This window comes from Uncinocarpus reesii, genomic scaffold (assembly GCF_000003515.1).
Source record: "Uncinocarpus reesii 1704 scaffold_2 genomic scaffold, whole genome shotgun sequence".
Classification (NCBI taxonomy): Eukaryota; Fungi; Ascomycota; class Eurotiomycetes; order Onygenales; family Onygenaceae; genus Uncinocarpus; species Uncinocarpus reesii.
This window is the reverse complement of record NW_003052499.1, coordinates 3,004,180-3,030,226: the sequence shown is the minus strand read 5'-3', so window position 1 is coordinate 3,030,226 and position 26,047 is coordinate 3,004,180. Positions and strand designations below refer to the sequence as shown.

Genomic DNA, 26,047 nt, shown 5'->3' with positions numbered 1-26,047 from the left:
GAATATTTTTTCTGACACAACCTTAAACTTGACCACCGCCATCTTTGCATTTTGCATCTTTAGACACTCCGTCCGTCATGACATCACAAGGTTCCTCACGCAAACGGCCTGCACCAGGCGCCGTGCCAATTCCGCATCAGCAAGTTTCGCCTTCCCACAGCTACCCGGCTCCCGAACCCCAACTGTCGAACGACCAATTCCTGCAATGGGGCCAAGCCGGCCAGCCGTTAGGCAATCCCTCGGGAGATGTGGCCGCTAACCCATACCAGCCCATCGCCCATCCTGGGGATGCTACTGGTTTTCAAACAGCGAATCAGCTGGCGCGGAGACCAGGAAACCAACTCATTGGCAGGCTGAGAAAACCTGATACAAATTCAAGGACGTTGATGGAACCTCCGCCGACGAAACCGGGCCCTGTGATTGACCCTGCGACCGGGGAGGCAGAGGAATCATTAGAGTCGAGAGCACTTGCTGCGAAAAAAGATGCGCAAGCTAAGCGGAAGCAAATTCCTCCATTTGTACAAAAGCTTAGCAGGTAGGTGCAAGTATATTCCCCATGGGTATTGTCGCTGTATTGACTGGGATTCTACCATAGTTTCCTCGATGAATCCAAAAACACAGACTTAATCAGATGGTCTGAAGATGGCCGATCTTTTATCGTACTCGACGAGGACCAATTCGCTAGAACGTTGATTCCAGAGCTCTTCAAGCACAGCAATTACGCCTCCTTCGTTCGCCAGTTGAATATGTACGGTTTTCATAAAAAGGTCGGGCTGTCGGATAACTCAATGCGAGCGAGTGAAAGGAAGAACAAGAGTCCAAGCGAATATTCAAACCCTTATTTCAGACGCGGCCATCCCGATTTATTATGGTTGATCCAGAAACCCAAAAATGTGTCCCAGTCGAAAGCTGCAGGAAAATCAGGCTCGCGGGGGAGAACAGAAGGGGACGCGGATGACGGCGAAGCCGAAGATCTCGCAGAAGATGGTGGTGGTGGTGGTGGTGGTCGAGAGGACAGAGGCCGGTTTCGAGGGCAGCTGTCCATTACACCCGGAGATGCGACGTTGGCCAAGGAGCAACTAGCCAATGTCTATCGAGAACTGCAGAATATTCGCCATCAGCAACAGATCATCTCAAGTACGATAAACAAGTTGCGCCGAGAGCACGAACAACTTTATGACCAGGCGATCAACTTTCAGGAGCAGCACAGCCGCCACGAAAACTCCATCAACGCGATATTGACATTCTTAGCAACTGTTTACAACAGAAGCCTACAGGGCCACGAAGGCGCTCAGGGCTTAATCAATTCTTTCACCGCCGCACCGATGCCTCAGGATCAGGGACAAGGGAATATTATCGACGTGGGCGATTATATAGGAAATATGGAACCGAACCTCAATTCGGGCCAGCGCCCTGCGAAGAGACAACCATTACTACTCAAAGCGGCACCCGATTTTGGTCAAGACGCTCCGTCTCGTCGAGCAAACACGCTATCCCCCTCGGCAGCAAGTGAGCGATATGACATGCAGTCGGGAAAGAGTAACGGTCAAGCTCATAGGCCTAGCACCCATAGTGGCAGTGTGGAGGAACTGTTTGACAGCACGAGCCCGCAATCTGTCCCTTCACAACAACAACAGCAGTATGGCCATGTACATACTCGTAGCCAGAGTCAACCTGCAGCAAAATACCCTCCACAACGCGATATTATGTCTCTTATCCAAAACTCCAACGCGCGAAACAACATTAATCCCGGTGTGCCTGACTTTCCTACGGTTCTATCTTCGCTTGAGAATTCCGGAGGCAATTCGCCGCTTACTGCGACGCAACGAGCAGATATGCTCCGTTTGATCGCCAATGAAAGCCATGCGTCTGACCCGTCTACAATCGCATCGCCAAACAACGCCCTTATTACACCCAACCCGCCTCCCATGCCCCACAACTATCCTTCACGCCTAGCTAACAGCCGCGCCCAGTTTGACCAGTTAGCTAAGATGCAAGCAGAACAGGACCGGTCAGTACAGAACCTCACCAACATGCTCCAGCCCCTTAGCCCAACGGGTCTAATCCCTGGTCTTGAACCGGATAATCACAGCAACATCCCGCCGCCTCCACTTGACCTTGACCAAATCTTTAACAGTGGAGATTACTTTTCCGACTATACAAGCATGAACGCCAATAAGGGTGGAATGGGGGCGCATGGGAATACACAGGGCGGGGACACCAATGAAGGTCTAGGCGATCCGTTGGCGTCGCAGGCGAATGATTTGTTTGATTTTGATAAACTGCAGAGCGACCCTGTTGGGGATCTCTTCGGAGATGCCAACCCGGATTCCAAACAGGCTCAAACGCACGACTTCCTTAATGTGTATGGGAACAACAACAGTGTGAACCAAGCCGGCGCTGGGGATCAATCGGGCACCGGAGGGAATCGAATCACGGAAACCTTTTCAAGCAGTGAAGCAACTAGCCCTGCCAACACCAGTGTGGACGAGAATGCGTTGCCTCCAGATAGCAACAGCAGCCACTCGGTCCCGGGAGGTGGCCCTATCAAAAGACGGAAGAGAACTCAATGAGAGAGGTTTTACCTTTTCTTTTGCGCGGTGGGAATGCTTTGATCTAAAGACTTACAATGTTTCTAGCTCGCGATGTCTATCCCGCCTTCTATTGTCCAACTCGTTGATAGCTACATTCTCCCCTCTGCTTTGACGTGCCCTTCCAGCTCTTTCATTCCCAGTTAGGATCATTGTCTTCTAGGAGGTGAATCTGGCCTCTCTGCATAGCGGACGGAATGGATAAAGGGCGTATCTTTCTGGCTACTTTTGTTGGATGCCGGCATGCTACATGGCCAAGGGCATTTTGGGCGGAGCTCTGTATTACTACCATGATGTTGAACGATGGAATCCTCAAGTGTACTGATATGCTCTAATGATACAACAATCCAGACCCCTTGGCGACATCCTCACCCATGGTCCCTATGCCTTCTCCATGTTTCTTTGTCCATATCCTTGATATCACTATCCAACCCACATGCCCCAGGCAGCAACACAATACAGTCTTGTTACCTTACAGCCGTTTGATCCAGGCCCCCCGGGACGCCCTCCCATTGGACCGGAAACTCCCATCAACACAACCTCCCGGCCAATCTCAGCGCAGGATCAGCTCCCAGCCCCCCTCCGCTGTGTTCCTCCAAACCGGTTTTGCTGGCTCTTCCCAGCCAGTCGCAGGCCCCAGAACCAGTCTCGCTTAGCTAGCGTCGTGATCCCGTGCCAGTCTCCAAAGGCATAAATAGCTCCTGCTCGCCAGCTCTCTTCCTCTTTCTTTTCTTTTTTCTTCTTCATCAGCCATCTACTTTGCCATCTTATCGAATCTTCTCATCTTTCAACCATCTTCGTTTTTGGCTTACTTTCCCCATATCTCCTTGCCCATTCCCCCTTTTGTCTGCTAAGCAGATTTTCGCCAGCAACCGACCCAGCCTTTGGCTTTGGTGTTGGTTTGCTTTGCACGTTTCCCTTAAATACCCAGTCTCCTTACTCGTTGCAAGCAGTATCAGTTGATACTCAACCTTCTTTTATTTCCTTTACTTTACTGGCTGCTTGCTTACTGACTGAGTATAGACAAACCAACCTCCCTTGTTCGTTTTGCCCCACAGAATCCATATGATGACAATGCGCGCGCATATATATAAAAAACAAATCAAGGCATTCGGTTTCAAACCCAATAGTCTGATTGTTTTTGTTTTTCTACACAATAGTCTGAGGATTCTTCCCTTTTTGCACATTTCTTGCTCATAGAGCAGATCAAAAAATCCTATTTTCTTTTTTTCAAGGCATTTTGTCCTTTTCTGATTATAGGTGGGATTCCATCCCTGGACACACACCTTAGATGTCTAAGGGAGATAAGGATGACGAACTTCGAACTGAGATCATGGCGGTGGCTTTTTGTGTACTACCTACCTTATCACAGTTTCTGACTTGTCGCTGTGTCAACTCCTTTTTTTTAAAAGGTTGACTGAAATGATGAACCTCAATGGCACTTTTTCTGATTGCATAGCTTCGATGAATTGAAGATCTTGCAGTCATCTGCATGCGTCTCTTTGTCGACGCTATTGCAGTTAGTTCATGCTTCTTTTATAGAAGACTCCATCGCCATCTCTGACAGTCTTACTACCTTTAATACACCTTGCACTTATCTTTGCATTTGCTTTTCTCTTGTATCTATAGTTGTGATTGTTCGAGTGTTTGTAGATACATGCTAGCAATATAAACAAATATTTCATTATCACAATGATACTTCCCTTGGATCGACTGGGCTCGAATAGAATATAAGAAAGTATTCATGTCCTCAGCAGTTGATCGCGTCCACCAGTAGATTAGGTGGGTTGATGTTGACATTGCCCAATATGGCTAGTGGACTAGATCTTGGCTGATCTCCGATCTTCGTCAAGTTGTTAGTCAGCAACCTCACTGTGACAACAACAGTGACCTCTACCCAGTACTCCACACAATATCCAATAAATAAATACGATCAGTGTCCCTCGGGGATCTCCATACGCCGATAAAACTTCCGGCAACGCAAAAGAAACGACAAAGCGAAATGATTGGATTCATCGTTATTAGTAAACTAACTATACAAACTAAGAATACTTGCAATTAATTCAGACATCAAGAAACGATTGTTTCAGTTTCAATATTTCTCATCCCCCATAATATTCCTCATCAATACGCACCCAAGTGACGCTTCGTTTATCAAACGTGCTCGACCCCCGTTGGCAAGATGCGATAGTTCTGCCGAGTGTCCCGGCTCCCCAACCGCCGATTCTGCAACTTGTTTGTAATAATCAACCGGCTCGGTGCTTCCTCATGGCGGATATACAACAACTCGCCTCCGTAGCCAGAGATTTCGAAAGCCCACTTCTGCGCCTTCTGAGTCGTGGCGCCTTTGACATCGAGGTTCAGCTTTTCGTTGCCGTCGGCATCGACGTAGCGCAGCGACGCGTACGTGTCGGAGAAGTAGTGGTGTGCAATGCCCGCTGCCAGGCTCACGTTGAGTGTTTTGCCAGCCAAGTCCAGTTCTGCGGTGAGGAATCGGTGATCGCTAATGCCGTTGAAGCCGAATGTGAAGGCGTTGCCTAGCCCTTCCGTGGCCGGTTTGTTGTCGGCCGGAACGCAATCGGCATAATCCTTTAGCAGTTGTTCGCGTTGCGGACTGGGGAAGAGGTTGATAGCCAGGACTATATCAACCTTAGCTAAGCATTCAGCGTGGAGCATGATGTAGTCTGCTCGCAACCCTGTTGCAACTCGCTTGATCTCCGCCAGCAATGCCTGGTTCGGGTCATTTTTCAGCGTCTTGTTCTTCAGCCCGGTGCTTGTAACTTCGAAGTTGTTATTCTGCGATTTATGATCGATGACGCCGTCAAAGGCCGGAGACAACTGGATACGATGGCCGGGCTCCTTATGGAAGACATCGAGCTCATATCCCGCTGAAAAAGGTATTTTATCGTGGCTAATTGTGGCATGTGTACCTGGAATCGTTTTGCGGAACTTCTCCTTGCCGTTCTCGTCTTTGATCACTACTTCCGCATAGGTTTGATCCGGGAAGTATGAATGTGGCGTGGTGCTAGTCACGTTTACTTGAATAACGCCATTGAGCTGATCCACGAGGACGTTACCAAATACATCATCCCCAAGCCCAAGCAGGGTAATGGTTTGCGACGGCAAGGGCGATTTCGTCTGTCGAACAAATTGCACCTTTTGTTGCATTGGCCTATGACTTGCTGGTGTCTGCTTTACAACCAGATACCCCAATTGTGGCTGATATTTCTTGTCTCTACCGGTTGGTAGGCGCAAGGTATAAACACCGATCGTTAAACCATGTAGGACCATTTCCTGACTCTGGATAACGACTTTGTGTGCGATGCGCGCGCCGTCCATTAAAACAAGAGTTTGCCCATAAATCTGAACAAAATCGTCGATCTGGAATTGGAGCTTCACGTCTTCTTTGAGGCCGCTTGCCTGCAGCTGCTGCACGCTTACCAAGGCGAGAGCGCTTCCCAATTTCAACTCTTTCTGCAGTGTCGTCAACGTATCGCCTTGCACCAGCTGGTTGAGCGGGTAGACCGCTTTGGCATGGCTATAAAGGTTGGATTGCTTCTGTGCTGGTGTGATGTGCCCGCCAACTAGGTCAACGAACGGAGTCACATCCACCTGTTGGCCCACCGTGGCAAAACTCTCCGAGAGCATATCAAGTAGTGCATGATCACCCCGGACATATCCTGGTGTGTTGACATTCGACCGATATTGCTGATTGAAGTGGGTAAAAGTGTCTAGGCCCGCCGCTTCTATCATTGTTACCAGGAAGTATAGCTTCGAGCGCAAATCCCAGCTGTTAACGGCCTTTCCTGCGGTGATGTAGTCCACGATACCTTTCTCGACAGCCGCCTGTTTTCCGTAGTTATACAGCCATCCTTCTTTATATTTGCGGTCACCCAGCATGACGCTCTGGTAGCTGGCGGCGTATATGTTATTCCAAACCTCGCCGGTCCCGAGATACCTATCTGACATAAAGCCACCCTGATATCCGTGGCCGATCTCATGCAGGCTTCCCCAATTCGAAGGGATCGGCGTAAGCCAGAAGCCACTGACCGAAGAAGACGATTCAGCCGTCCAACTGCCACCATAATAAGCACCACCGGCACCGTGTTTGTCCGCTTTCATGAAGTAGCGGTTCCTGGGGTTCAAATCGGTAGGACGCTCGGGTTCGAATGACACACCGGTTAAAGCATTGTAGAAACTGAAGACCGACTCATAGTAATCGATCAATCCATCAATGTTTTTTACCTCCTTCATGGACTTCAACTTGTCCTTATCAGCCACTGGGATCAGAATGACCACGAACTCGGCCTCGATCAATCCGAATTCGGCATTTTGGCTCTCCCACTCTTTGAAAAAAGCACTTTGATCCTCGCCCTTGCGGTAGACCGGTAGCCTCTTAGAGTTGGACGGAAATTGATATTCCACCACAGGAGCCACGCTGGTATAAGGAGTGTCGATGAATGGCACCGAAACAGCATTCACACTGAGATCAACCCAGTCCTTGCCGAACTCCTTGTATGTTTCAGTATGGGCGTCATTGTTGAGTAGGCGCAGGCGGGCTTTTCCAGTGAAGGCGGAGTTGGTTTGGCGAGCCTTGATGACTTGACCGGAAGCAAGAACGATGCCCAGGTGTTGGCGGTCGTGATCGATGCCTTTGCTCATGCCGGCCTTGTCCAACCATGTTGGCCGTGGAAGGACGGAAATGGGTTTGGTCTTGGAAATGTTGGTCATGGTGTCCGCGTTTGATCGGGGGTTTTAAACAAGTAGCTGGCTTTATTTATGTTGATATTGTATAGATAGGATAATTCAAAGCGTAACTGGAAGAATGTCACTAAATAAGTTGGTGTCTGGAATGATAATCTCTCACCTCCTTTGGCGGATGTCAGTAGTTTATATATCCATCTTCAGGCACGGCAGGCTCTTCTTTAGAGACGGCAGGCTCTGCTTTAGACATGGCAGGCTCTGCCTCCTGAAGCACCCTTCCTCCGGTTCATCTTTCCGCCAGCGACAAATCCACAAGGCTGCATGCTGCTACCCGAGATCAATCAGCCAGCCCGGAATCTCTGTTCAGCTCTTCAGGGTTCATGAGATGCTGCACTGCTCGATTGGCAGTCAATTGGTGAAACGGTGCATTTGGCTGCGCATTGGCAAAACATTGGCGAGAAGCATCTTTGCTTTGACCATACATGCAGAGCCCAGGCCGGTTTAGAACGCGCCCACGCTGAGGAAGATGCATAGGGCTTGATTCGAAGAAATCGCATTCTATGCACCGGAGAATCCCGTGCACGCATTGAGATAAAAAGCTCAACCCATGGGTCCAGTACGGAAATTTTGTAGCGGGGTGTGTACGATTATCGCACCGCTTTGACAATGCAGCAGCAAGGCTGCCTGACAAACTGACTGGGGAGAGTTTTCGCGATCCTATCGGCGTGAGCGAACATGGGGAGCACGATCCCTTGCGGGCCGGCGGTGCAGAATCGTTAAACCCCGCAGTGATTGATTGGCATGCTTACAAGAGAACGAGCAGCGCGGGCAAGGGTCGAAGCCTAGACCAATCCAGGTTGTGCAGCAGTTTTTCAGTTGCGTTCCTCTTGTAGACAGGAGGGTGGTCGCATCAGGGTGGCAAGCCCATTCAGCCTTAATTAATTAACCGTCGAGGACCTTTCTTGGCGATGGTGGGGATGACGCAGCTGGCGGTGATGCAGGTGGGAAACAGACCGGGCTCACGAGAATTTGTTTTCTATTGCAGTTCTCCGCGGGAGAGAAGCGTATGATATGGCAGGTAGTCTTTCCATACGGCTCATGTGAATTGACTCGAGTGAAGCTGGTAGCATGATCCTTTTATTTTGACGAGTTCAGGGACTACAAGTAGTTATACAGAAGAGCACGAGAAAGAGATGCGAGTAAAAATAGCATGGAACAAGGTAGCAGCCCACAGTCCAATGCAACAAGAAGGAAAACGCGGCAAAGGGTAGAAAAGGGATTCAAATATGCGTACCAGCTATGCGATTGTCCCCCAAACCAGGATTTTAAGTGTCATCCTTCCCACCAGTCAACCAACCCAGAAAAGCGCCTGACGGAAAAAAGAACAGCGGTGAAGAAATAGGAAGCAAAACAAAGAAAAGCTCGCAAATATATAAGGCATCAGCTTGGGGAGTGGGGTTCGGAGGACCATGGACCGAGGCGACCAGTCGAAGTGAATATCGTAATCATTTCGAGTAAATGTGTCGTTCAAAATTAAATCTCGGAGGAAAATAGGAGTACTCTGGATGCGAGACCCGGTAGTCGACACGTCGACTTCCCATCCGCGAAATCTCAAAGTATTGCTTACACGTCGGACTTGCCCTTCTTCTTCTGTTCGACCTTGAGCAATAGAGCTCTGTTGATGCGTGGAAGGACACCCCCAAAGGCAATAGTTGCTCGAATTAATGTATCCAACTCCTCGTCACCGCGGATAGCCAGCTGGAGATGGCGGGGTGTGATACGCTTGACCTTAAGATCCTTGGCGGCATTTCCAGCGAGTTCAAGCACCTCCGCAGTCAAATATTCGAGAACGGCGGTAACATAGACAGCAGCTACATGGGAGCCACAATGTCAGCTTCGACCCTACCGGCCCCCAAAGGACAGGACATCAAACATACCTTTGGCACCGACGCGCATTTTATTTTGCGTGTTGTTTTTCAAGAAGCGCTTTATACGGCCACAAGGAAACTATGGTAAACTAAGTCAGTCATTGCAAGATGCATGGGAAAAAAAAAAATCCATAATGTGCTGGATCAAGCGCAACCCCACATCAGGACAAACACAATAGCACGCATCAAGGCCAGATTACGCGTCACGTCAAATCCCATGATCAGGGCGAAGGGAACCAAGCAGCGCGCCCACAAAAACTAACCTGCAAACCAGCCTTCGCGCTGTGGGATCTCTGAGTTTTGCCAGCAGCATCTTTCGGGGCACCCTTGCCTCCGACGGATTTGCCTTTTCCACCGGGCATTTTGCGTTGAAAATATGTCGCACGGTCTTCGATAAGCAGAGGTCGCGTAGGTTGATGAAGCTTCGAGGTTGAGGTCGGGGCAGCACGAGATGGTTGTTCGACGAAGTGGCCACAACGCGTTATTGTTGATGGATGAAGACGGGATCCTGGGTTGAGGCCTTCAGATCGCTTAAAGTAGAAAAGAGCGGCTTGCTGCGAAAACGGCGCTAATCCTAAACGGGGTGAGCATTCACAACCTCAACTCTTCATCAGGGGAGCCGGGCGTCATAGTCGAACGCCGATTTCAGCACTACGGGTTAGTTTTGACCACTGCAACTCGGAGCAAATGCTTTAGCTGTTGGGTGCGTCAGTTGTCATAAATAATATCTGTGATTTCATCAAAGGTCGCCCCTAGATCAGAACACTTGTTGATACCATCGCAACATCTATATGGCAGTCTGGTCAGGCGCCATGTTAGTAATAGCTCGCAGTTCTCGTGTATCCATCAGATATCCAGAAGCTGCTTTGGGGAATAGAAAGGCTCGGTCATTGGCTAGAAATAGTCTGTTGTTACATCAACGTTTTGAATCTCCTCGATAGTTCCAGCGTCTCAAGGAAGAGAGGATAACTGACTTGCCTTGACGCCCAGATTGGATTATGTCATCAACAATGTGGCTGGTTTCTCGCTCGCTCTCTACATAGTTACCAGCCACAGGGCCCCGACAGGACAGTATTTCTATTTTCTACTAGAAAAGGCCACTCTCTGCAACACAGGTTCTAGTGCTCCCTAGAGAGGTTCTATCGGTGACTTTGGTCTAGCAACGAAGCGGTGACTAATCTTCAGGTTCCCAGATCGGCTTCATGGCCAAACTCCAAGCTTTTCCCCGTTGACGCGTGGAGTTATATGGTCCTTCGGCGAGCTCTATTTGGTTATCCAGTTATCTCTATTGACATTTAAATATGGAATAGTGAGTGGTATGGCTTATTGCTTGAGTCCAAAACCCAGGCAATAGAAGGGTCTTTATATTTCTCTCGAAAGCCTTGATTATGGTATAGGCTGAAAAGTTTGATCCGGAATGGGATTTTGAATCAAGTGTCCTAGGGGGAACCTATTTAAGCTGGAGCGTATGGTCTCCATCATGACTCAAGATTCTCAGCAGAGCGTCTGGCCTCGACACACCTTTTGCAAGATCTTTCATACAGAGCTATCGTGGGCAAACCGACAATTGAAGATGTTAGACCGATTCAGGGAAGGGATGAAAAAATCCAAGCTAGTTTACTGTTCGCAGAGAAACTGCATTGTTGGATGACTGCAGCTATTCTGATATTGTCATTGCTTACATGGGAGGGTGGAAAGGGAGAAGAAACCAATAATAGCTGCAGTCATCCATGAAAGTGAACTGTTAGTACTATGCCGATCGGAAAAAAGTGTTTTATGAAAAGGAAACATCAAGTTCCATCACGACTTGGAAGTGCCCGCAAATCTATTTTTGGTGCCTGCCACCCAACAGCCTCTCACGTGATGACCCCAAGATTTCAACGAACACTCTGTTAACTTAGAAAATTTCCGAACCCGAAGAAAGAGGACTTCACGCGCTCTGCAAAATCAACTCTCTCTCTCAGCACCAGTACCCCCTTATTCTTGCTGTCGGGTCTTAGGCTCTCTAACTTGATTCACCATGAATTCGCAAATGTAAGCTCTTCCGTCCCTCAAACAAGATTACCCCTGGATTTTTCGTCGCGTCGAGGAAGAGCAAAGCTAAGATGTCGTTTGCAACAGATCCAACTTGGTAATCATCCTTGTGATGATGCAGGTGTCGAAGAAAATCCCATTCGAGAATCCTGAAGTCCTGCTTGGCGTGCGCACCATGTACATCGCCTCAAATATCATAATCGCGTCTCTCTACCTCTATGTATACACTCAGATCAACAAAAAGAAGGGTACGTGGGAGGACCCCTTTTTAATGGAAATGTCCTTCTCTGGTACATTGCTTACGCTTCCGCTGCTATCCAGATATGACAACCCTGAAATATGTTGAACCCGCGCCAATCGGCTCTGGCGAAGAGCCTCGCCCGGTTGTCACAACCGTTCAAGACTACGACAAGCAGCAACTGCGCTCCCAGCTCAAAACCCAACTCATGGGCGTCGGAATGATGTGCGTTATGCATCTTTACTTCAAGTACACCAACCCTCTCGTCATCCAATCGATCCTTCCTCTCAAGGGCGCCTTGGAAGCCAGCCTTGTGAAGATCCACGTTTTCGGACAACCGGCCAAGGGCAAATTGGAAAGGCCTTGGAAGGCTGCAGGTGGACTTATGGGTATGGGTCAAGGTGAAGTTAAGAGCGACAAGGCAAGCGTTGAGCAGGCCGAAAAGACCTGGAGGGGTGGCGCCAAGGACGAGTGAATCGTCTTTTGGGGTTTCTCCTTGAGGATTTGCCTGGGCTTTAAGACCATACCCTACTTTATATGGTTTTCCTTGTGCTAGGATTTGGACTGGAGTTACTCATTACGATTGAGAGGTGGAAATGACTTTTATCACGATTCTGGCACCTTGATTGTCCTCTTGCCTCTTGCATACCTGTATACATAGACCCGTTTTCTTAGAAGGTATTCTTTCCATAGGTATTAAACGCCTAACTGACTCTTTTATCCTGATATGTAGAGCCTACGGGGATACTTCAGCCAGGATTTTCCCACCAAAAAACCAGGAAGAGGAGATGATGTTGCCAGCTTTTGAACTCAATACTATAAAAGCTCTGAATCAAAGTACTTGCCGTTATGACGGAACCAGCTCGCAAATATAAAATCCACACACACCAAGCTGCCACCCACGCACCGGTTTATCGTTTGCGGGAATAAATTGTCGGAAGATCATTTATGCGTATCGGGGAAACTTTCCATTTTCTCGCAGGACTAAGAAGTCGTTGCCAAGAGCAATGGAGGGGCAGTGTGCAGCCAACCCATGTCATCGTCATTTTTGCTCCAAATTTTTCCGTCTGTTGATGGTGGGGCACATCTCAGATTGCTTCTCATTGCTTCGAGTACCTGCGTCCATGGCATCCAAGCTGACAACCGAATGCAAGAGCGACAGGAGGGACTTGAATGGGTTTTCAATTAACTAGTTAGTTAACTAGTTAATTAACTTCAAAGTTACACTGAGTTGCCAATGCTCTCACAGAGGTAGTTCTAATTTACTCCGCCACTCCAGAGACATCGCGAAAGCCGATACTATCTGATTATCAGCCAATTGGCGAGCTCGAGTTTGAACATAATGGGGCAGGACGGAAAGGAGTCTGGCTGGCTGCGGAAATATACTAGGTATGAAGGAATAACGTGTGGATTGACATCACCGGACTGCAGATGCGGGACAAGTCGGGGATTTCGGGACATCGACTTGTGCTATATTCCTCCGCCTTACTCCTTGTTCTGATGGACCGAAGGCCTTCAAAATGTAGCAGCAGGAGTGCCTGGTCTTTATGTAGCTTGAATCTACAATTGTAGAACTTTCGAAGTGAGATGAGAGAATTCTCATAAAGCCCGCACGTTGACGAAAGTTTGTAACTAGGCTTCCCGGAGCAAGGCCTAGGGTTCGCGGAGGTACTTGGGGCTGTTTACTGCTGGCTAAGAGTACCATGCGCGAAGGGGGCTCCGATCCCTTGCGTCAACAATTTCCAGGATTCATCATTATTACCACGGCCCTGCTGTTCCGTTTTGCCTGGAATACCCGCCAAAGTGTACACCGGATATGGGATTTAGTGTTTGTTATTTATTTCGCTCCCCCTCCCCATCCTCACATCCCACTTTCCCACTGTTTTCACTCTCCATCCAATCCATCGTCCAGCACTACTTCAACCACCGTTGATCATCGTCTCTTCTCGCAGTAAGTGTGGCCATACCTTCCGCCGGAATGCTTTTAGAAGAAGCTCCTGGTTGATGCGGGAAAGGCAAAGCTGACGCCGGTTCACCCCGCCAAACAGTTTCTTTCAATTAATTCGCTACAATGGTCGTCAAGGTAATTATCAACGGATTCAGAACCCTAGCAACCGCTTTGAAGGCCTTTGTCTGATATCTGGTCCAGGTTGGAATCAACGGCTTCGGTCGTATTGGCAGAATTGTATGTGCAGCGTTCCGATTCCCGCAATTTGCTCTTGCTAATCTAGCCATCCTTAGGTTTTCCGCAATGCGTAAGTATATCAAAAACCAAGCTATATTCCGGCGTGGGAGTAAGACTGGATTGTTTTACTGATATAATGCATTAGCGCTGAGCACCCAGATGTCGAGATCGTCGCCGTCAACGACCCCTTCATTGAGACCCATTATGCTGTACGTAATATCTTGCCTGCAAGCTGAAATTGTTGGCTGCCAAATGCTTTGACTGACCTACTCCATTAGGCCTACATGCTCAAGTACGACTCTACCCACGGTCAGTTCAAGGGAGATATCAGCTTCTCCGACAGCGGCCTAGACGTCAATGGAAAGCACGTGCGCTTTTACCAAGAGCGGGATCCTGCCAACATCAAGTGGTCTGAGACCGGTGCTGAATATGTTATCGAATCCACTGGTGTCTTCACCACCAAGGAAAAGGCCAGCGCCCACTTGAAGGGTGGTGCCAAGAAGGTCATCATCTCCGCACCATCTGCCGATGCCCCCATGTTCGTGATGGGTGTCAACAACGAGAGCTACAAATCCGATGTCCAAGTCCTCTCAAACGCTTCCTGCACAACCAACTGCCTTGCTCCTTTGGCCAAGGTTGTCAATGACAACTTCGGTTTGGTTGAAGGTTTGATGACCACTGTCCACTCCTACACCGCCACCCAGAAGACTGTCGATGGCCCATCCTCCAAGGATTGGCGCGGTGGCCGTACTGCTGCCCAGAACATTATTCCCAGCAGCACTGGTGCCGCCAAAGCTGTCGGAAAGGTCATCCCTTCTTTGAACGGAAAACTCACTGGCATGTCCATGCGTGTTCCCACCGCCAACGTCTCCGTTGTCGACCTCACCTGCCGCACTGATAAGTCCGTCAGCTATGAGCAGATCAAGGAGGCAATGAAGAAGGCTTCCCAGAACGAACTTAAGGGTAAGTACCTTTTCGCTCGAGACGCCCATCGAATGCTTATAAGCTAAATCATATTTAGGCATCATGAGCTACTCTGAGGATGCTCTTGTCTCCTCTGACTTGAACGGAGACCCCCACTCTTGCATCTTTGATGCTACCGCAGGTATTGCTCTTAACGACCACTTCATCAAGCTTGTTGCTTGGTACGACAACGAATGGGGCTACTCTCGCCGTGTGATCGACCTGATCGGTAAATGGCCCCCCAGGATTTGCTTTGAGTCCAACGCTAACTGGTCTGTAGCATACATTGCCAAGGTTGATGCCCAGAGCAAATAACTATCTAACGGCGGTTTCGGGGAGAAGAGTTTGCTCTAAGGAGTGCTGTTAGCCCGATAAAAAACATTTCCGCCATGTAATCTTCAACTCGTTTTGTCTAGGCATTGCCAGCTCTCGACGTCGATTTGTTTTCCTCGGGCTTGAGTTTGGTTTTGCTGATGTAGAATGATCAAAAGTGATATGACCACCATGATAGGCAATCAATGAAAATACTGTTTTAATAGTGATACTCTGAACTCCTTTCCTTTGTTATACGTTGCTTAACTTTGAAGTGAAGTCTCAGTTCTCTCATATCGCTGATGTATGCGGCCTGTAGAAGCAAGTCAGATCTCTGGTCCACATTGACAAACACAAACATCCAGATAAGTAGTTACTGTTCCTTCAACTCACTATTGAAACTGTCTCCATCTCAATCTTCCCCAGTCCATCCCTCCATCCTCCCTTCACCTTTCGATGTTCCTTTCCCCAAGCCCCTAATTCAATTTGTGAATCACATGAAGATAAGCCCAAAGCTTCTCTGTCAGCAATTCTTGGCTCTGTTATCATCACGTGCACCCTGCGCTTCTCTTCCGTCTCATCTTTCCAAATCGCGATTCTGGTAAGTCCATTCTCTTTTGTACTGCTTGCTGGGGCCTTGTCTGCACTGGGACTGGCAGAGCAAAACTTCACTTTTACTGCTTTGAGTGCCCCTAAATCTGAGGGGGATCGACCAGTGACCTTTTGTCGCCGAATTTGGTTCCCTTTGCAGGACATTTCTACTTCATTTTCCAACAAGCCGCCCGTTTCGTCCCATGATTTTAGGTGCTTATATGGAGCACATGAACTATTTTTCCTAACGTGCTTTTTTTATACTTTCAATACTGTACAGGGGAGGAAAAAGAGTTGATTTTTATGTGCATTTTCCTTTCTCAAATCTTCCACTGGTTTCCAGTTCTCCCTAAGACATATTGGCGCGTACCGGCAGGGATTGATAGAGCTGTTTTTGCACGATTGATTTCTTATGCGGCGTTTGTTTCATGATACCAAAGTATGACTGACTGAGGCTGGTCGATTTGAAACAACAGTCCCTGCGTTCTCCTATGATGGACGCCGACGAGGATGTCGTCATGTCGGGGACTGGGACCACGGTTCCTGTGAGGACTGATAAACCGTCGAGCGCGTCACCAAACAAGATAGGTACGGAGAAACTCAATGGAGCTTCCCGGTCTAGTGGCCAAGCCGAGTCGCTGCTGGCGGCGTTTCAAAGAAAAGTAGTGGCACCTGGAAATCTAATCAAGGAGATTGAAGACCATCAAGCAGGTACCCATTCGAGTGCGAAACCTAAAGACACGAAGCAAGGATCTGAAAAGGAATACGAATCCGTCTCAGAGGAGGAAGAGGAGTCTGACTCGTCAGTGGAGAGCGATGAAGTTCCAACGCTACTCCCTATTTCATCCCTGCCCACGGGCGTATGCTACGATATCCGGATGCGCTATCATTGCGAGGTCAAGCCGACTTTAGATGTTCATCCAGAGGACCCTAGACGGATTTACTACATTTATAAGGAACTTTGCAAAGCAGGGCTTGTCGATGATCCCGATGCTTCACGGCCACTGGTATCTCAACCCTTGCTTCGCATACCTGCGCGAAACGCTACACTTGAGGAAATATCGTTAATTCACGATCCGGAACATTATGACTTCGTTCGCAGCACCAAGAGTAAGACACTGGCTTTCAGAGATGCTGTGGGCAAACTATTGACTTGATGTATAGACATGTCGGAAGAGGAGTTGATCGAGTTGGAACAAAGTCGAGACTCGATTTATTTTAATACGCTGACATTTACCTCTGCAATACTAGCCTGCGGCGGTGCTATTGAAACCTGCAAGGCGGTTGTCTCGAGCAAGGTCAAAAACGCGATCGCTGTGATCCGGCCTCCCGGGCATCATGCAGAGCAATGTCAGGCCATGGGGTTTTGCTTATTCAATAATGTCTGCGTTGCCGCTAGGGTCTGCCAGAATACTTTCGGCGACAAGTGCCGCAAGATAATGATCGTCGACTGGTAAGCAGTATGGTTTCTTATCATCACTTCTCACAATTGCTGACATGTCACGATAGGGACGTACACCATGGTAAACTACATATTGACCACCTTTTTGCATCATAAGTTCTCACATAGTTTAGGCAATGGAGTTCAAAATGCTTTTTACGACGATCCGAATGTGTTGTATGTCTCCATTCATGTCTACAAGGACGGTGCATTTTATCCGGGCGGCGAGCAGGGGAACTGGGACCAATGTGGTGAAGGGGTTGGATTGGGAAAGTAGGTTTCCCTCCAGGGATGATATGCCACGCCTCACTCACACCAACCAGAAATGTCAATATTCCCTGGCCTACCCAAGGCATGGGAGACGGAGACTATCTTTACGCTTTCCAGGAAGTGATTATGCCAATCGGCTATGAGTTCAACCCAGACCTTGTTATCAGTGAGTTCCTCCAATCCTGCGCCCGCTCCTTGCCCGATTTTGACGAAATTCTAGTTTCGGCTGGTTTTGATGCCGCGGCGGGTGATGAACTTGGCGGTTGTTTCGTCACTCCGCCATGTTATGCTCATATGACATCTATGTTGATGAACCTTGCAAACGGCAAGGTCGCTGTCTGCTTGGAGGTAAGGGCCCAATGTGTCGTTTGTGAGAGCCCGACTAAATATGCTCTAGGGCGGATACAATTTCCGGTCGATCTCAAAGTCAGCACTCGCGGTTACTAGGACGTTGATGGGCGAGCCCCCGGATAGACTTATTGGCGCTGGGGCATCTAATGCGGGAGTCTCTACCGTTCGTCAAGTAGCCATGATCCAGTCAAAGTACTGGCGGTGCATGTATCCGAAAGGTATTCAAATACAGTCAGAGCTTTCCAGTGTATACTCGCTAAAATTCAACCTAGGTCCTCCGGAGGCGTTCTGGGGTAATCGCGTTCATGGTAAGAATTAAAAGCTACTCCTTTCCGCTTGATTGCGTTTTGCTAACGTCCAAGTGTAGATATCATCCGGCAGTACCAAGCGAAACAACTTTACGACGAACACAAGCTAACCAGCCTTTATATCTATCGGAATTCGATTTCCAAGTCTTTCGAAAACCAAGTCCTTGCAAGGTGAAAAAGGATCCAAAAACGATCCTTTTGATGGTTACTGAACCATTTTGGCTAACAAATGTTCTGTAGCCACAATTATGATTGGGCGGTTCCACTGCTTGTTATATTTCATGATCCGTGCGTATCGACCTCGCCGAATGTCTGGATTGTAGCTGCTGACGATAGAGTGTTTGTAGGCCAGAGCTCATGGGCATCCCACATCCACTCACCAACACATTGGAAGCGCATAACTGTTGGATGGTGCGAGCTATTCACCCTCACCCTAATATAAAGGAATAGCTAACCAGAACGAAGGCTGATGTCGTCAAGGATTATATTGGATGGGCCATGGACAAAAATATCGGAGTGATAGATGTGAATATCCCGAAGCATTTCACTAAGAGTAGCGTACGTCTCTCACATCTTTCAGGGCTTTATCCTTTTAACTAGGAGCGCTAACCTTGATAAGTCTCAGTCTTTCGATCAATACGAGGACGAGGATAAGAAACGGATAGACATGGCGGAGGAACTTGCAGTTTACCTTTGGGAGAATTACATCGAGTATGAAAATATGTTGCTAGCTATATTTTGGACTTTACTGATTACTATTTTCTCCTTTTCGTTTCGCAGGCCCAACGAAGCCACCCACGTCTTTTTTATGGGAGTTGGCAACGCATTCGGGGGGCTTTCGAGACTACTATCCAATAAAGGTATGGGCGCTCTCGGCTCTCCCGATCGTTCAACACTGATGATCGCGTAGAACGCGTATATCCCCGTGTTAGCGGTTGCATCTCCTTTGTTGCGGAGACTACAGCGTGGACAGTCGCCAGCGAAACAAATAGCTGGCTTTCGAAGTGGTATAAGGACGTAAGTTGGAGCCTTGGCCTCCTCTCTGCTGCATTCCGGGAACTAATCTCTAAACGTTCATTTGCTTTAGAACTCGTTAGTCTACGTCTCGCAGCATCACCCGATATTCGATCTCTCCGAGAATAGCAAGAGGCCGTCGAAGCGGTACGGGCGTATCCTCCGATCGCCACAGAAATCGCTGAATGAAATGCTCCTTGCGCATAAGGGTGACGTGACGAAGTGGATAGAGGAGAGGATTGAGGATGAGGAGACTGACGAGGAGTGATACAAGGACGTGCCTTCATGGTCCCCCCGTTTCTTTTTCCCTGGCGATTTGACGGGGCGGTCTTTGCGCGACTGGGATGGGAGGTAATTTTTGGCACGATTGCTTTCTTTTTGCGTATTCTGGACATTTTCGCGGCGTTTGCATCTGCGAAAAAGACGGAATGAGATTTAAGCCATTTTTTTTCTTTTTCCCCCTTTCTCTTAAAACGGGATGATTCTCCATGACTGTAAGAACCGGACCTAATGCCAGATTGACATCTGCGTGATACAAAGCGTCGCACAGTAGATCCTGTAGACCTGTAAGGAACCCAGGACTTCTCCCTCTATTCCAAATACTTACAGGGTCTCAAGAACGGGTCAGCGGGCGACCGGCGGCTCTGCAAGTGACTGAGGAAGAGAGAATTTTGGTGAATTCAAGAGAGGAACTTTTCCCCATGTCGACTTCTCCCATACTCACACGACAGAATAAGGTACTTGTAGCATGTAACTACGTCTTTCGAAGGCATGTTGGGACTTGAAAAAGGTCATACGGGTTGCATTTGGGCAGAGGGCTCAAAGGGTATAAAATGGCACAGTATCAACGGGGTGGTGTAGCTAGAGCAAGGCTGGGAGCCAGTAATACGATTAGATCAGTACCCGTTGGTAGTCAAAGTAAAAGGGGATGGAGGTAGCTAGTTACATCTGTTCTTCAAGCCTCGGGAACAGCATGGAGTTTCAATCAACTAGGAGCGAAAACTTATATGGATCATTGGCATGTGAATGATAATGACTTTGTATATGTCGGCTTTTTCCAGGGATAAAAATTCTCCGGGCATTTTCTTTTTTCTATCAGTGATGTTCAAGATCAAGGTCATTATATTTATTAATATTCCACCAGGCTTGCTTGAATAAAGGACCATTAATTGCCATGATAAATTCTCATTCACCACGTTCCCAGATTATCCCCCGAATGAGCCTCTGGAGGTCCTGCTGGGGAAAAAAAAAACGGTCTTGGGCCTTTTGTGGTAGTACGACGTTGGCTGTAGCGTAACATCAGACACGAACTCCGCGAAGACGATTTGGATTTGCCACTGGCAGAAGAATTGCAGTGACGAGAGCAGAGAGGGCCAGAGGGGTTCAGTCGGCCAGAACCACATTTCTGCGGGTGCAGTAATTAACCCTGGCTTATCCACTGCTGGAGCGACCTAAAGAGCAAGGACCTTTGTCCTTCTTTTTTTTTTCTCTTTTTTTCCTTCTCACTACTTCGCTTGGAGGTAGTTATGTATTATTGCCTTCTTTAGGTGCTCGGAGAATTTAAGACTGGTGGTGCGAAGGCAAAGCTGAAGGCCCATGCATCATGTCGAGTGCGCGAACCGGTGACACTGCTACCCATGTCGCCAGGGTGGGAGCAGATGACTTGGGATCGTGACAGCATTGACATTAACTTAACTACTTCCTTGAGAACAAAAGCTCTAAGGCATTGGCAGTGATGTCAAGATGCGTTCTTCTGGGTGCATCCGTTGAAGCTTCGAGACCCTCCTCGAGGCTCCACGTTGATTACTCAACTGTTAACTATCATCATAAAGAACATGAATAGAAATGTTCAGAGGCCTCTCTACTACGTATTCCGTACTGCTAACTAGGTAACTAGTTAACTAGTTACTGTGCCCACAACCTCCTCAAGTTGTTCCTTTGAGATTTGATATCGCATCGGTCGAATCCGAGCTGGTTCTCCCTGTGAACGCCACAACTCAACAAGCCGCGCAGGGATCGCCGCCGCTCCACTCCCGATCCTTGTTCGCAAAGCTTTTCCTCACGCTCACCAGGACGAATCGAGCCTAGACCGGGGCCCGCGATGGGAGATGAGCACCGGCGTAGCAGATCAGGGTAGCATCGCGATGAAGAATCTCACCTTTAAGCTGCAAATGCAAAACCCCAAACCCCAGGATTCTCATCCCAAACTCACAGCTCGGTATCCACGACCGAAAAACCTCGCGGCAAAAAAGAAAAAAGGAAAAAAAAAGGCAAAAAGAAAGAGGGAGACTCGTCGAAAATCTCAAATCTCCACAGCTTCTTCAAGCTTCTCGACTCGGCGGATAGTCGATTAGTTACCATTAGCCAAACTGTGTTGATGCTTTGATCAACACTAGGAAGCTCTCAACACCTCAGCCATGCAGACTGAGAACCCCTCTGGCGGCCCTTCGCTGCAGCTTGGGCTTGTGCTTTGACTGCTCTGTGCCAGGCAGGAAAAGGAGGCACGGAAAAGCCCTATGCATAGCCAACGGGGAAGTGGTTTGGATTGCAACCAATTTGCCGTTGAGATGGAGGCCATGCGGGCAACCATCACAGCGGCCGATGATCCCACTCAAAGCTCGCCGGCCGCCCGCCAATCACACGCGCCGCTGGGGGCCGGCGACAGGGGTGCGGCTGGAGCCAGTTTGGAAGTCGCCATGGAGTGCTGGCACAACAAACACTCCGGCCTCGCCTGCTGGTTCGGGCAGGTTATATTAAACAGGCAGGAGCTGCCCCCTCGCGTTCCTTCCTGCTTTTCCCTCTGCTTGTCATGTGCTGCGTTCTTTCCTAATCCGGCAATCCTGTGAGGTCCGCGACCTGCACCTCGCGCTTCGTCCTCTCTTCTTCGTCTGCTTTCTCCCTCACGCAATTGCCCTTGACTGCACTCGCCCTCTCCCAGACTCCCCGCCCTCGACGCTCGCCCAAAGGATACGGCAACCCGCCGGATAGCGGAACAACATGGCCGGGACAGCAGACGTGTCGCGCGTGGAAGCGCCTGTGACCATGAAGGCGTACCTGATGTGTGCTTTCGCGGCCTTTGGTGGCATCTTCTTCGGCTACGACTCTGGCTACATCAACGGCGTGCTGGGCATGGACTACTTTATCCACGAATTCACTGGCCTGAACAAGTCTGACTTCTCGCCCGAAGAGGTCAAGGACAAGTATGTCGTGCCGTCGTGGCAGAAATCCCTGATTACCTCTATCTTGTCGGCGGGGACCTTCTTCGGTGCCATCATTGCCGGCGACCTGGCCGACTTCTTTGGCCGCAGAACCACCATCATTGCCGGATGTTTCATCTTCAACGTTGGTGTCGTCCTGCAGACTGCCTCTACCGAGCTCGGCTTGCTGGTTGCCGGTCGTTTGATCGCCGGTTTTGGTGTCGGGTTTGTCTCTGCTATCATCATTCTCTACATGTCTGAGATTGCACCTCGCAAGGTCCGCGGCGCTATCGTCTCCGGCTATCAGTTCTGCATCACCGTGGGGCTGCTGCTGGCCTCTTGCGTTGACTATGGAACCCAGGAGAGAACGGATTCCGGATCGTACCGTATCCCCATCGCGCTGCAGATGCTGTGGGCTATCATCCTGGCTGTTGGTCTGTTCCTGCTCCCTGAGTCCCCCCGCTACTTTGTGAAAAAGGGCAACTTCGATCGCGCCAAATCTGCTCTCGCATCTCTTCGTGGTCAACCAGTCGATTCGGAATTTATCCAGCAAGAACTCGCCGAAATCGTCGCAAACCACGAATATGAACTCCAGGTCATTCCTCAGGGAAGCTATTGGGCTTCGTGGATCAACTGTTTCCGCGGCTCGCTCTTCAACCCTGCCAGCAATCTCCGCCGCACCATTCTCGGCACTTCGCTCCAGATGATGCAACAGTGGACTGGTGTCAACTTCATTTTTTATTTCGGAACTACTTTCTTCCAATCCCTAGGCACCATCAACAATCCGTTTTTGATTGGTCTTATCACCACCTTGGTCAATGTGTGCTCAACTCCGATCTCCTTCTGGGCAATTGAGAAGATCGGTCGTCGTCCCTTGCTCATCTGGGGAGCTCTCGGCATGTTGATCTGTGAATTCATCGTTGCAATTATTGGTGTGACCGTTGGCGAAAGACCAGATGCAGTCAAGGCTATGATTGCTTTTATCTGCATCTACATTTTCTTCTTCGCCAGCACCTGGGGTCCTGGTGCTTGGGTTGTCATTGGCGAAATTTACCCGCTTCCCATCCGTGCGAGAGGTGTCGGGCTTGCGACTGCGTCCAACTGGCTTTGGAACTGCGTACGTATTTCCTGTTTCTTTTCGCCGCTAAGCATGTAGATACTAACTTTTCGATCTAGATCATTGCAGTCATCACCCCATACCTTGTCTATTCCGACAAAGCCGACCTTGGCCCCAAGGTTTTCTTCCTCTGGGGCTCTCTTTGCGTCATGTGCTTCATCTACGCCTACCTGCTCGTCCCTGAAACCAAAGGCCTAACTCTCGAACAAGTCGACAAGATGCTTGAAGAGACCACCCCTCGTACTTCTGCCAAATGGAAGCCGCATTCGACTTTTGCTGCTGATATGGGCCTCACAGAGAAGGATACGCTTGGTGAACCAATTAGTATTGCAGTCGGCCCGGATGGCAAGGGGGGCGATGCTACTGTCTAAATGTCGAATTCTCTCCGCCTGCTTCGGATTTTTTCATCGCAAACCCATCGATCCCTTTTGTACTCTGCTCTATCACAACCCAGGTTCCTTCGAGTGGAGCACGTGATGGGTTTCCCCAGCAGAGGGGCTGTGGAGTTCTATTTTGCATTTTCCATTATGGCATATATGGTTAAAAGGCATGGTATCTGGGTGGTATCGGTTTATTTTATGTTAACAGATATACTGTTGATTTATGAAACGAAATATTAATCTGCATTATGAGCAAATAAGCTAATTATTTTACCAAAACCGGGATTTCATGTTGTATCCTCACACGTGTTAACTGACTGTCTCAGCAAGAATGGAGCGACGGCCTTTTTAGCTTGACCACTGAACTGCTTTAGGGTCAAGATTCCGGCTTTGGAAGATTTGAAATGCCTTTTAGAGGACTGGACAGCGGTAAGTTAGAAAAAGACTTAGACCTGCATGTCTTGCATACGATTTTTATATATGGCGTCCGGAACTGAACTTCTGCCAAAACCTCTTCATGTCTACTTTTCCCGGTCCAGCTTAAGGAACACACAGGGTACACAATAGGGAAGCACCGCAGCCTGTACTTCGTACACGATTAACTTGCGATTTGACATTTCACGACAAACGCCATCAATCAAGCCGGATGCGATCTTGGCAACAGATTCCCTTCCAATTGTCTACCGTCTACGCATCGGGTCCCGCGTGATGAAAATATACCCCCATAGAGCTGGGTGTTGAATCGGATACTATGCAGAGCAAGACTCCGCCCTAGGTCTTGTCTAATGGAAGACGTCCTGGGGCTTTTGCCGATATGTCCCAAAAGGTGGAGAGCGGTGAAGGGTTGGTGTTAAATGGGGAGGGGGTCGCGGCCAATGAGTAATATCGTGCTGTTTTAGGCAGCGGTGAAACCCGTAGTCAACATGTAAATATTTACGATGATGGGTGTTTGTCATTGATATGGTCTCAACACGAGAGTTGGATGCGGGAAAGGGGGCACGGTGCAAACATAACAAACAGTCAACCATTTGGGCACATGACCGTAGGGCAAAACCTTGTCCTCACAACAGGCTTCGGGACCTGTGGGATCAGATGGGAAGTCTATTGCTTGGGAGCAAAAATGGCTCTTGCAAGGCGCTTGTTCAAGGGTCCTCTTTGTGGCGTCAACAGCTGATGAAATGCCAGGCCCCATCTATGGTGCTCCTTGCTTTCATCTCATCGCTGGACGAGGCCTTCAACTTGGTGTTGGTATCGGCGAGAAAGTCAAAAGGGCAAAGGGTGAAGAACTTGATACCAGGTGCTGAGAGATGTCCCTCTCAATAGGGGAAGGAGAATGGCGGTTCATACTCGTGTTTGAAATGTGGCGCTGAAGACAAATTGAGCTCTCGCAAATGTCCAAGGAGCTGGAATTGCGCGCATTAACTACGGGAAGGCCTAGGCATGATTTTTGTTGTCTGGCCGGCCACCGGAGCTCGATGTAAGTCGAATGATGTAGGAAGGAAGTTCTCCGAGATTCACATAAGTACGGAGTAATACTGACGTTTTGAAAGTCTATTAGGCTTGGAGGGAAAACGACTTCCTCAGGCTCAAGTCTCATCCGCTCTGGAAATGAGGTGATTGTCGGATAGCTCTGGGAACCTTGGGGGAGCTGGACTCAGATGCCAAGACGATTTAGCCCACATGGTTATTCTTCGTCTGTGAATCTAGTTTCAAGTCGAGGAAAAAAGACCCTACCCTTCGGAGTGAGCGAACCCAATTCTTGCCACAATGCTTAGCTCCATACCAACTGCCAGTGAGAAGGGACCTGGATCTCTCAAGATCCCGTCCGTGTCAACGACGCCTGTGGTTCCAATTAGAGTCGAGATTGGATCACTTTCACTAGTGTGTTTACCAAGTCAGTGTACAAGATCTATGCTTCTCCGGCAGCACATAGCAGCAGTCCCCAATTTTGTGGTGATTTTTGACAAAGGGCGCAACACCCCCAGTTGGACCCAATGCACCGCGTGGGGAAGGGCATAGTCAGAACTGCACAGACTCGAAACTGTGACAACAAGAACATATTATCAGGGAATGACCTGTTTTGCTTGATACCCACTTCGACTAGAAATTGGCTTACCAGTCTAGCTATAGGAGCTGCCAGTAGCTTGAGAGATCCAGGAATTCATTCTTCTTGTTGAAGTTGCTGGGGAAAACAACTCAACCAAATGCCTCCTGAGTTTTGCCCAGCTGGAAAGCCACTAGTATGTACGTGCTCTGAGAAAGACATCAGCGACTCATGGCTCCAGAGAATCTCCGTACGATGCGACGGGCATCTTCCGAGCAGATTGTCTCCAATGCTAAGCGTTGGGCACGTTGATCTTCAAACAAGCTTGCTGAAGGTGAGTCCTCTCAATTATTAGTATCCTAGCTTATTCACCTTGAAC

The 26,047-nt window shown here is 48.9% G+C and overlaps 8 protein-coding genes across 8 annotated transcripts; 6 read left to right on the top strand and 2 right to left on the bottom strand.

The window, feature by feature from the left end:
* Nucleotides 1–77: 77 nt before the first annotated feature.
* Nucleotides 78–2,573, top strand: UREG_04004 (uncharacterized protein; the record flags this gene model as incomplete). The annotated part of the gene is made up of 2 exons (XM_002544441.1): nucleotides 78–535; nucleotides 596–2,573. The coding sequence occupies 2 exons, from the start codon at nucleotides 78–80 to the stop codon at nucleotides 2,571–2,573; spliced, it is 2,436 nt and encodes an 811-aa protein (XP_002544487.1).
* A 2,172-nt stretch (nucleotides 2,574–4,745) lies between these two features.
* Nucleotides 4,746–7,322, bottom strand: UREG_04003 (uncharacterized protein; the record flags this gene model as incomplete). The annotated part of the gene is made up of 1 exon (XM_002544440.1): nucleotides 4,746–7,322. One exon carries the CDS (start codon nucleotides 7,320–7,322, stop codon nucleotides 4,746–4,748), a length of 2,577 nt encoding a protein of 858 aa, XP_002544486.1.
* Nucleotides 7,323–8,918: 1,596 nt separating this feature from the next.
* Nucleotides 8,919–9,585, bottom strand: UREG_04002 (histone H2A variant; the record flags this gene model as incomplete). The annotated part of the gene is made up of 3 exons (XM_002544439.1): nucleotides 8,919–9,166; nucleotides 9,233–9,302; nucleotides 9,487–9,585. 3 exons carry the CDS (start codon nucleotides 9,583–9,585, stop codon nucleotides 8,919–8,921), a joined length of 417 nt encoding a protein of 138 aa, XP_002544485.1.
* Nucleotides 9,586–11,243: 1,658 nt separating this feature from the next.
* On the top strand, nucleotides 11,244–11,970 carry UREG_04001 (inorganic phosphate transporter PHO88; the record flags this gene model as incomplete). The annotated part of the gene is made up of 3 exons (XM_002544438.1): nucleotides 11,244–11,257; nucleotides 11,345–11,505; nucleotides 11,579–11,970. 3 exons carry the CDS (start codon nucleotides 11,244–11,246, stop codon nucleotides 11,968–11,970), a joined length of 567 nt encoding a protein of 188 aa, XP_002544484.1.
* A 1,596-nt stretch (nucleotides 11,971–13,566) lies between these two features.
* On the top strand, nucleotides 13,567–14,958 carry UREG_04000 (glyceraldehyde-3-phosphate dehydrogenase, type I; the record flags this gene model as incomplete). Its single annotated transcript, XM_002544437.1, has 4 exons — nucleotides 13,567–13,578; nucleotides 13,727–13,750; nucleotides 13,959–14,643; nucleotides 14,702–14,958. 4 exons carry the CDS (start codon nucleotides 13,567–13,569, stop codon nucleotides 14,956–14,958), a joined length of 978 nt encoding a protein of 325 aa, XP_002544483.1.
* Nucleotides 14,959–16,040: 1,082 nt separating this feature from the next.
* On the top strand, nucleotides 16,041–18,826 carry UREG_03999 (histone deacetylase clr3; the record flags this gene model as incomplete). The annotated part of the gene is made up of 9 exons (XM_002544436.1): nucleotides 16,041–16,656; nucleotides 16,798–16,999; nucleotides 17,117–17,260; nucleotides 17,311–17,605; nucleotides 17,655–17,916; nucleotides 17,976–18,087; nucleotides 18,264–18,327; nucleotides 18,382–18,474; nucleotides 18,542–18,826. 9 exons carry the CDS (start codon nucleotides 16,041–16,043, stop codon nucleotides 18,824–18,826), a joined length of 2,073 nt encoding a protein of 690 aa, XP_002544482.1.
* Nucleotides 18,827–20,533: 1,707 nt separating this feature from the next.
* Nucleotides 20,534–21,018, top strand: UREG_03998 (uncharacterized protein; the record flags this gene model as incomplete). The annotated part of the gene is made up of 2 exons (XM_002544435.1): nucleotides 20,534–20,578; nucleotides 20,836–21,018. 2 exons carry the CDS (start codon nucleotides 20,534–20,536, stop codon nucleotides 21,016–21,018), a joined length of 228 nt encoding a protein of 75 aa, XP_002544481.1.
* Nucleotides 21,019–21,927: 909 nt separating this feature from the next.
* Nucleotides 21,928–23,615, top strand: UREG_03997 (uncharacterized protein; the record flags this gene model as incomplete). The annotated part of the gene is made up of 2 exons (XM_002544434.1): nucleotides 21,928–23,244; nucleotides 23,304–23,615. The coding sequence occupies 2 exons, from the start codon at nucleotides 21,928–21,930 to the stop codon at nucleotides 23,613–23,615; spliced, it is 1,629 nt and encodes a 542-aa protein (XP_002544480.1).
* Nucleotides 23,616–26,047: the final 2,432 nt, after the last annotated feature.